General features: G+C 47.5%; 1 protein-coding gene across 1 annotated transcript in view; it reads right to left on the bottom strand.

The window, feature by feature from the left end:
* HNF1A (HNF1 homeobox A) overlaps nucleotides 1–9,159 on the bottom strand; it is a 29,328-nt gene extending 20,169 nt beyond the window's left edge. Inside the window, exon 1 of the mRNA XM_006865430.1 lies at nucleotides 8,632–9,159. Coding sequence (XP_006865492.1) covers nucleotides 8,632–8,957 — 326 coding nt within the window. The 5' untranslated portion in view covers nucleotides 8,958–9,159. The remainder of the gene's footprint in view (nucleotides 1–8,631) is intronic.
* Between the last annotated feature and the right edge of the window lie 1,769 nt (nucleotides 9,160–10,928).

Below are 10,928 nucleotides of genomic sequence, written 5' to 3' on the forward strand. Positions count from 1 at the left end.
GAACTAGGGATGTCATTGTTGATGTCATAGGGATGTCATTGTTGATGTCATAGGGATGTCATAGGGATGTCATTGATGATGTCATAGGGATGTCATTGATGATGTCATAGGGATGTCATTGATGATGTCATAGGGATGTCATTGTTGATGTCAGATGGATGTTGGCTGAAAGCAGAGAATACCAGAAAAATGTGTACTTGTGCTTTATTGACTATACAAAGGCCTTAGAATGTGTAGATCATAAACTATGGATAACATTGTGAAGAACGGGTATTCCAGAACACTTAATAGTGCTCAGGAGGAACCTGTATATAGACCAAGAGGGAGTCATTTGAACAGAACAAGAGGACACTGAATGGTTTAAAATCAGGAAAGGTAAGTGCTAGGGCTGTATTATTTCACCATAGATATTCAATCTGTATGCAAATAATTCAAGAAGCTTGACTATATGAAGAAGAATGTGGCATCAGGATTGGAGGAAGACTCATTAACAATCTACAATATGCAGATGACACAACTTTACTTGCTGAAAGCGAAGAAGACTTAAAATACTGATGAAGATCAAAGACCACAAACTTCAGTATGTTTTGCATCTCAATGCAAAGAAAATAAAATTTGTGCCACAGGACCATTAAATAATTTCATGACAACTGGAGAAAAGACTGAAGTAGTCAAAGACTTCATTTTGCTTGGATCCACAAAAAATAGTCATGGAAACTGCTGTGTTAAAAGCAAATGACATATTGCATTAGGCACATCTGCTGCTCAAGACCTCTTCAATGACCTCTAGAACTAAGGTGTGTCTGACACAAGCCTTGGAACTTTTGATGGCCTCATATGTATGTGAAAGTTGGACAATGAATTAGGAAGACTGTAGAAGAATTTGAGTTGTTGTGTTGAACTTAGAAGCCAGGATGGCAAAATGTCGTCTCTCATACTTCAGACATTATCAGGAGGGACTGGTCCCTCGAGAAGCCTGTTATCCTTCGTAAAGCTGAGGGTCAGGAAAAAAGAGGCAGATCCCCAACGCGATGGATCAGTGCAGTGACAATATCAGTGGGCACAGTGGCTCCTTAAGATAAGCACTGAGCTGCGAGCTACAAGGTTGGTGGTTTGAGCCTACCAACTACTCCAAAGAAGAAAAATGAGACTTTCTGCTCCCACAAAGATTTTTTAAAATGCCCTGGAAACCCTATAGAGGCTTGATATGAGTAAGAACCAACTCTCTGGCACTTAATAACTATATACGTGTGTGTGTGTGTGTGTGTGTGTGTGTGTGTATACACACACACAAGAAACTCCGGTAGCATAGTGGTTATGAGTCAGACTGCTAACCTCAAGATCAGCAGTTCGAAACTAACAGCAATTCCGCTGGAGAAAGGTGTAGCTTTTTGCACCCGTAAAGATTTACAGCCTTGGAAACCTTATGCAGGGTTGCTATGAGTCGGAACCGACTCCATGGCACACTACCACCCCTACCATATATACACACACACACACATATATATGGAAGCACATAGGGCCACAATTTCAGAAACCTGCTGTTAAGTGCCATTGAGTCGGTTGCAACATATAACAACTCTCTATACGGTTTCCAAGGAGCAGCTGGTGGGTTTGAATCACTGACCTTGCAGTTCAAACCTACTTTGTAGTTCAGTACTGTATCCTACAATGCTACATCAGAACTCCTCCAGAAATGTAGACATATCCAAACACCTCACAAGATTGGTTTCCTGGGATAATGGGCTCGGGACCATAGTCTTATTGGGCAATGCTATCAATGGGAGAGGATAGTTCCAAAAGAAAATGTTCTACATCCTAGTTAGGTTACTAGCATCTGCGGTCGTGTTCTTTGCCGATGCCTTCACTGCACCTTGGGCTTCTTCCTTCAGGATCATTGGCTCTTCATCATATGCTACCTCTTGAAATTGTTGAACATCCACCATTTACAGATGTTTGATGCTTTCTGCATCTTTCAACAATTTGCTCAATTGGAAACGAAAGGCCTCAAATCTGCTAGCAAAGCAAGATGGAATGAGATGTACTTAATCTATCTAAAACTGTAAAATTGTTTTAAAAAGTGACTTTCTTATTATATCTAAATGCAATTTTCAAGAGAGAGGCATTGTAACATGACCCTGTAAGCTGTGCTGTGTGTACAATAAAGCAAGCAAAATTAAAAAAAAAAAAAAAAAAAAAAAGTTAATGAGCAGCCATCTAAGATACAACTCTTAGTCTCTCTTTGTCTTGGCCAAAAGAGAATGAAGGAATCAAGACTCAAAGGAAAAACGAGGCCACAGGCCTAAAAGTCCACCTGAACCATAACCTTTTCTAGCCTGAGACCAGAAGAATTAGAAGGTGCCCAGCTACAACTACCAACTATTCTGACCAAGGACACAATAGAAGGTCTCAGATAGAATGGAAGGAAAAAATGTAGACCAAAATTCCAATTCCTAAGAAGGCCAAACTTACTAGATTGATAGATACTAGTGCTGCTGTGGCGCTGTGGGCTAATGCGTCAGACAGCAAAGATGTTTGAACTGCAAGGTCGGTGGTTCAAGTTCATCAGCTTTTCCTTGGAAATCCTATACAGGGTCGCTATGGGTCGGAATCGACTCGATGGCACTTAACAACAAAGTGTTCACACCCAAGACTATTGCCCTAAGATACCCTTTTAACTTGGTACTAAAGCCTTCCCAGAGGTCTCCTCTCAGCTAAATAATAGATTGCCTTATAAAATAAATAATGTCACCCATGAGGAATGTGCTTCCTTTAACAGTCAACATTATAAGACCAAGTAGTCAACATTTACCCAAGATAAGAAGGCAAGGAAGAGAGGGAAGCTAGAAAACTGAAAACAGTACAAACAGAATGAAAATAATGACAGCCCTGACCACTGTAACCAATGTCACAGAAACATTTGTAACAAAGAATCATTAATGGGAACCTAATTTGCCATGTAAATGGTCACCTAAAAGACAATAAATTTTTTTTTTTTTTTAATGAATGAAAGTAAAATGCCAGTCAGAAGACAGAAAGCCTGTCTCTCACTTGCTGGGAGAAGTTGGCTGTACCACTACTCTTTTCAGAACCCACTGAGTCAGTCTGTCTCCTCTCCATGTGTGTCTGTCTTTGTCTATCTCTCTCCGCTCTCCATGTGTTTGTGTATGAGTGAGTGTGTGTATCTTGATTTCGTCTTCTCTCTTGTTCTTGTCTCAGTGTCTATGATTCAGTTGCTCTCTTTATCCCTTTGCCTCTGTCTTCCTCCCATTCTCCTCCCAACACGCACACACTCACACTCCGTTTCTAAAGACCTGGTTCTTTTTTCTCCCTGCCTCTCCTAACTCAAAACTAAAGGCCAAATCCCCAGGCAGCTCCAGCTTTAACTCTGTTGGGTGTGGGAGTCAAAGCTAGAACCTAGTTTCAAATCCCAACACTGTCCCGTAAGCACTTATGAGATCTTGCATGTCCCATGCCCCATCTATAAATAACATGGATAAATCCATTCCTACCTCACAGTGCTATTGGGGGGATTGTTGTTGTTGGTAGGTGCCATCGAGTCGGTGACCTTACACACAGCAGAACGAAACATTGTCTGATCCTGGGCCAACCTCACTACTGTTGCCACGCTTGATTGAGTCCATCGATGCTGCCACTTGGCCAATCCATCTCGCTGGGGGTCTTCCTCTTTTTCTCTGACCTTACCAAACATGATATCCTTCTTCAGCGACTGGTCCCTCCTGACAATATGTCTGAAGTATGAGAGACGAAGTTTGACCATCTTGGCCTCTAAGGAACACTCTGGCTGCACTTCTTCCAAAACGGATCTATTGGTTCTTTTGGCAGTCCATGGCACTTTCAGTATTCTCCTTCAACACCATAACTCAAAAGCATCAGTTCTTCTACAGTCTTCCTTATTCACTGTCCAGCTTTCACATGCATATGAGGTTATTGAAAATACCATGGCTTGGGTCAGGCGCACCTTAGTCCTCAAGCTGACATGTTTGCTCTTCAACACTTTAAAAAGGTCTTGTGCAGCGGATTTGCCTAATGCAATATATCGTTTGATTTCTTGACTGCTGCTTCTGTGAGTGTTGATAGTTGACCCAAGAAGAATGAAGTCCTTGACAACTTCAATCTTTTCTTCGTTGATAAGAATGTTGTTTATTGGTCCAGTATGAGGATTTTTGTTTTCTTTACATTGAGATGTAATCCATACCGAAGGCTATGGGGGGATTAGATGAGTTTAAAAGCAGGAGAAACACTTACAGGGCAGGCCTGGCTATAGTGAGTGCTCGGTGAATGAAAGGACATTGTCATCATCACCATTAACTACACAGTTCTAGGGACCCCAGACCCACAGAGAAAGGCAGAGGGGCCAGAGAGAGGTGAAAGTCTGCCCACATCTCCTCTTTGGGGGCAATCTATCATCCAAGCTTTGGGCCCTTTCTCCTCTGTCTGGCAGTTTCAGCATACCTCAGGCTGTAGTAGGGTCACCCAATTCAGGAGGGGCTCAGATCTCGGTGTGGGGCCCTGCAGACCCCCATCTGCCATTTGCTATCCATGATGCCTTGGGAAAGTTGCTTAACCTCCCTGTACCTCATGTGTACTATATGGATAATATGTCCTGATTGAGAAGGTTCTGAAAGGAGAAACGAGTTGAGGCATCTTTAAGTCTTTTGTGGAAGATGTACAGCAAATGTTCTTTTAGAATGGAGGATAGTGAGACTTTGCCTCACATACTTTTGACATGTTATCAGGAGGAAACAGTCCCCGGAGAAGGATTTCATGCTTGGTAAAGCAGAGGCTTAGCGAAAAAGGGGAAGACACTCATTGAGACATGAACTAACAGTGGCTGAAACACTGCACTCAAACGTAAGAATTGTGAGGGATGCCTAGGAATGGGCAGTGTTTTCTTCTTTTTTACATAGGGTTGCTATGAGTCAGAACCAACTCAACAGCACTTACCAACACAAGCCCTTTGTGAGCTCTAGAACATCATATGGAAGTGAATTGATAATGTTATGGAAGAGGCTGGTTGAGGAGCAATAGTGCTTGGGAAGAGAAGGAGAAGCAGATGTACCAAGGAGAGGCGTGCAAACCTCAAGGGTGCTGTGAAAAGTGTGGGTCCGGTAGGAAGACCTGGTCCACTTCAGGTGTTACCACTTTATAAGAGTTACTTGAGGCAAATCACTTTGGTGCCCTTACTTTTCTCACCTGTAAAATGGGGCCACTAATAATAGCTACCAGTTACTGCATCTACTACGTGTTCAATGTGTAAGCATGCTATTAATTAGTCCTCTAGGTAAACAGTATTATCATTTCCAATTTTACGAAGGAAACTGAGTCCCAGAAAAGCAAAATCACCCACCTGAACTAGAAAGGGGTAGAGCTGGGATTTGAACTCAGGCACTCTGGTTTCAGTTAGGGATGGCAGATGCACCTTGGTAACTGTATTTCTGGACCTTGGTGCCCTGGTGCTACCCAATGTGGAGGCTCAGAGAGCTTTACTGGGGATAGGGAGGACCTCCTTTGGTCACGGCCTTAGTCTTCGGGACCCTGGCCAACACAGCAGTAGCTATGTCAGGCCTTGGATAATCTACATCGCTCATTCATTTGTGGTTTGTGTAAGCCGCCGATTACCACATGCCATTAAGTCAAATCTGACCCATTTGTGCCAGAGGGGGCTTCAAAAAAAGTTTGAAAAAATTTAATGAAAAGATCATAGAATTTTTCCACTAAATTTTAGCAGGCCCCTTACACAAATGTGTCCCTTAGGGTTTTCATGGTTGTGACCTTGTGGAAGCAGATTGCCAGAACTTTCTTCTGAGGCCCCTTTGCGAGGGTTCAGACCACCACCCTTTCAGTTAGTAGCTGAGTACTTAACCACATGCACCACCCAGGGTAGCTACTAGGCTGAATATCAGGGTATGTGTGCCCCTGCCTTTGGAAAGCTTCTATTTTCATATGAGTTAGCATAGATGCTGATCAATGTGATAGGAGACAGCAAGCAAGGTTGGTGGAAGGGATAGTCAAGGAGGGCCTCCCTGAGGAGGTGTCTTTTGAGCTGAAGGAGAAGAACAAATGGCTGTGGGACAGCACGTGCAGTGGTCCTGAGGTGGGAATCATCTTGGTGTGTGGAGAGTTGTTGTTGTTGTTGTTAAGTGTTGTCCCACTCATAGCGATCCTATATAGAGTTTCTGAGGAGTGGCTGGTGGATTTGAACCATCAACTTCGCAGTTCAAACCAATCTTGTGGTCCATTGCTTTTCCAACAGCACCACCCGAAGACTCCATGTGGAGGGTTAGTTAGTGTGTTGAGTGAGGGAGAGAGGGCCCTGAAGAGGGCAGGGAAGTTGGAGGGGAGAGAGACCAGGGCAGAAGGTTTGGATCTTATTCATTGGTCAAGTGGCGGTAGTAGTCATGGGGAAACTGAGGTAGAAGGCAGGAAAGAGACTTGCTCAAGGTTTCACATGGACTAAGGTGGACATCTGTTGGAAGAACTCAAGGGTTCTGTTGTAGCCACAGGTATAGGCATCCCAGAGAGGCCTGAAACCCACTACCCTGCCCTGGTTCTTCCCAGAGGTACAACCTCTCCTGGAGGTCCTGCATCTACTCCCTCTCTTCCAGCCTCAACCCCCTAGCCCCCACCCAGGCCTCCCCTGGGTCCCCTTCCTCAGCTTGCCAGCCAGAAGCCCCACTTCTTTCCCTCAGGGCGTTTTCAGATCCCTTTTGTTACCTTAACAATAAGTAACCCAGGTAGTTAGTTATAAACTCCACAGGAACAAGGAGCTGGTTGATAATTTATAGCAACATCTCAAATTTAAATGGAAAGTAAATAGCATGCTGTTAGCATTAAAGAAAACCCAATGGGGCGGGCGGGAGGCACTCCAGCCTCCAGTCCTCACGGCCTGGGGCACCTCACTTTCTCCCCAGCCCCTTCTCGCTGCACCTGGACCCCTCTCCCTGGCTGCTCGCCTCTGCTCTCTGACCCTCCAGGCTTTCTCTCCATCTCCCCTGCCCTGTGTCTCCCTTGGCTTTCTAGAAGAACCCAGAGCCCTACTTGTTCCCAGGGAGCACCTTGACCTCTGCTCCCCTCCTCAAGAGCTATGGATCAAGTCTCCCAACCCACCTAAGGGGCTGCTGATCAAGAAGCCCCCACAACCAGGTAAGAAAGTCCCTGGACACCCCCTGGTCCCTACCCTAGGGCCCCCAAACCCATCTGGGGCCCCCAACAGGCCCAGCCCAGCCCCACCCTGACCACGTTGCCCTTACTCTGGGGCTAGTGAAGCCTGGCTCCCTGCCCCTCCCCTTGGGCCCTGCCGCCCTTTGCCCTCCTCTTCCTGCCAAGTCAGGGGGCCCTGGCTGCCTCCCTGCCCCCTGCTCAGGCCCTCATGAGGCCTGACCAGCCCTGGGGGCACCCTGAGGCCACTGGGAAGACCCGGGCCCCCAGCCCTCCCCCACCCCAAGCTGGGATCAGGACCTTGGACAGAACAAAGACGCTCTCCTACAGAACATTTTGGAAGTCTCACCCTTAGAGCCTTCCTCCCAGTCACACCCAGTACCCCTGGGCCCCAGTCATAGGGGTTGAGAGCACCAAACAGACTATGCTGGGAGACTCAACTGATCTTAGTCTATTCTCTTGAGTCTCGGTTTCCCCTTCTGTGAAGCAGAGTGGGCGGCAGCTTCCTTACAGGGTTTACCTCAACACTAACAGAAATTACGAATGAGAAATTATAAATGAGAAACAGAACAATGCCCACCGGCGAATCGGGCACCTCAGGACACAGGGGCTGCTGGGATGGAGGCCATGGAGCCTTTCAGAGAGGAGGTCCCTGCAGCCCCCAGGTCACCCTTCCTCCCATCCCCACCCCACCCCCACCCCCATCCCATGCTGGGGAGGTTGGTTGGCCCAGGCCTCCCTGCAGACTACCATCCCTACAAGTTAATGATCACAGGCCTTATCAGAGCCTTTTGCCATTTATAAATTTATAAAACAAAAGAGAAATAATAAAGCCTGTAGGTAATTAGTAACCAGATCACCTCTGCTGAGGAGAGGGGAACCATTGAGCCCAGGACCCACCCAGTTCTCCAGGAGATGGGGAGCAGGCCAGTAGATGGGGGGACAGATGGGAAAGTCACTAATGGTGCCTGTTGTGTGTGTGTGTGTGGAGGGGGTGTTGGCGCTGAGGCAGTGCCGAAAGGGAAACAGCTGCTGCCCCCAGGCTCTATCCCCCTCAGGTAAGAAAGATCTGGGCTTTCCAGGGGGAATGCTTGAGTCCCATGGTGGCCGGGGAAGTCCCCCAAAGTCCCTGTCTAGGCCCTCAGCTGTGTTTCCTGACCCCTGAGGGTCTGGCAGGGAAGATGGGGTTTGGAAAGTAGAAATGGCCTCATGGCTAGACATTCCCACCAGCCTGAGCTTCTCCAGGCCCCTTGGAGCCTGTTCTGTGTCCTGAGGTCTGGGCTGGCTGGCTTAGAGGCCAGGAGACTCTACAGAGGGGCTGCTCCGGGGGACTAGGGGATCTGAGCTCCCCGCCACTCCCCTTCCTGGTAACCTAGGCTGTGGACTCTGGAGAGGGTCAGGAGCTGGGGTGAGCGTCATCGGACACTGGGAGTGGGGAGGGGGCCTTACTGCAGTAGGGTCTCCACCACGGCCTTCTGGTGGGCAGCCTCCTCGGGGCTGAGGTTCTCCAGCTCTTTGAGAATGGGCGCCGTGAAGTCTTCCCCATCGTCATCTGTCTCGTCCTCAGAGCCCCGTGTCTCCCCCAGACCATTGGGAAGCTCGACCAGCTCTGCTCGGCCACTGCCACGGGACTCCCCCTTGTCCAAGGACTCTTCCCCGGCCAGCAGGTAGGGTCCAGGCGCCCCCAGGGCCTGAATTAGCTCTTCTTTGCTCAGGCCCGATTCAAGCAGGGCCGCCAGGAGCTCCGTCTGCAGCTGGCTCAGTTTAGAAACCATGGCTCCCCTGCGACGGGGCCACGCGACCCAGAGACCACCAAGCTCAGGCTTCCACCACCACGTGGACTGTCCACCTGCTGGTGGCTCAGCGGGCCCAAGCCAGGCTCCTTGCACCCACTCACCCCCAAAACTTCTCTAGCTGAGCCGTGTGGGTACCCCCAGCCCCCAAACCTGGCCCCGGCGACCAGTGAATCATGGCCCCTGCCCGCTCTGTTTACATTGGAGCTGGGGAAATTCTCCAAGGTTCATATTTATCCGTGTGCTTACCAGAGACTGAACTTTGGACTTCAGACCCGCCGCACGCAAAGTGCAGGCCTCATGGCAGCTCAGAGGGACAGGGCGCCACAGCCTTCAATGGGAGGGGGCAGAGCCGGGCGGGAGGGGGGGGCAGTTCAGTGGGGACAGAAGGTGCTGGGAGTCAGGATCCTGTTATTTGGGCTAGCAGCTTTGGGTCCCACTCTGAGGACCTCATAGGGGCTCAGGCTGAGGCAGGAGAGAAAAAAAAGCACGTTCCCTTGGGAACAGAAGCAGCAGGGAAGGGGGGTGGGTTGTAACCTGCAAGAGGATAGGGCTAGGTCACGCCCACGTTGGGACTCCCCTCCCCCCCCCCAAGGCTCAACACCAGACCTACTGGTAGGAAAAGCTCCTTGACTCTTTTCAACATCTACTGTTTTCATGGGGTTCTGCTGAGTCTTTAACATGTATTGTTAATTCAATGTCTTCACTTAGCAGCTGTTGAGTAGGTTGAGGAAAGAAGAGGAAACTAAGCCTCAGAGAGGTTAAGCAACTTACACAATGTCACACAGCTAGCAAGGGGAAAGGCTTGCAGAGCCAGAGTAGAGAGGTGAGTGAGGTACTTGCCTTGGTGCCCATAATCACAAGGTTTTGTTTGGGGAGGGGGGTATTGGCTAAGGGCATAGGGCTTCCTTCTTTGGGGATCATGAAATGTTCTAAAATTGACGATGTATGTGATAGGTATACATCTCTATGAATATATTAGAAATCACTGAATTGTACACTTTAAAAGGGTAACTTTTATGGTCCATGAATTATATATAAATAAAAGATAGTCTTTTAATTCATGCAAATTTGTGTCTTGTTTATGATCTGTCCTTCCCTGTTAGAATGTCAGTTCCTAAGGGCAGTATTGTGGTCTGTTTTGTTCATTGTTTTATTTCCAGTGCTAGAATCAAAAACCAAATCCACTACCATCTAGTTGATTCCAACTCACAGTCACACTATACAACAGAGAACTGCTCCACAGCGTTGCTGAGGCTGTAAATCTTCACAGGAGCAAACAGCCTCAACTTTCTCCTCTAGAGCAGCTGCTAGGTTTGAACCACTGGTGTTGGGGTTAGCAGTCTGGTATTTAATTTATCATACCACTAGGGCTCCTTCTTGTTGTTACTGTTGTTGTTGTTAGGTGCCATCGAGTCAGTCCTGCTTCATAGTGACCCTATGCACAACAGAAGGAAACACTGCCTGCTTCTGCACCAACCTCACTTGCGATAAAGAATGTCACACTATTCCTCTTCAATTTGTCATTCCCATTGTAGTAAACCATGTGATTGTCAGATTCAAAATGCTTAAGACCTGTCCATTTTAGTTCACCACTGCCTAGGATATTGATGTTTATGCGCTCCATTTCAGTTTTTACAATTTCCAATTTTCCTAGATTCATGTCTGATTATTAATGGATGTTTACAGCTGTTTCTCTTCAGTTTGAGTTGTGCCCCATCAGCAAATGAAGGTCCTGAAGGCTCTACTCCGTTCATGTCATCACGTCAACTCTACTTTAAGGGGGCAGCTCTTCTCCAGTCATATTTTGAGTGCTTTCCCTTCTCTGGTCATATTTTGAGTGCCTTCCAATGTGAGAGGCTCGTCTTCTGGTCCTGTATCTGACACTATGCTGGTGCTGAGAGGCTCATCTTCTGGTCCTGTATCTGACGCTATGCTGGTGCTGAGAGGCTC

The sequence above is a fragment of the Chrysochloris asiatica genome, unplaced genomic scaffold (assembly GCF_000296735.1).
Source record: "Chrysochloris asiatica unplaced genomic scaffold, ChrAsi1.0 scaffold00078, whole genome shotgun sequence".
Lineage (NCBI taxonomy): Eukaryota > Metazoa > Chordata > Mammalia > Afrosoricida > Chrysochloridae > Chrysochloris > Chrysochloris asiatica.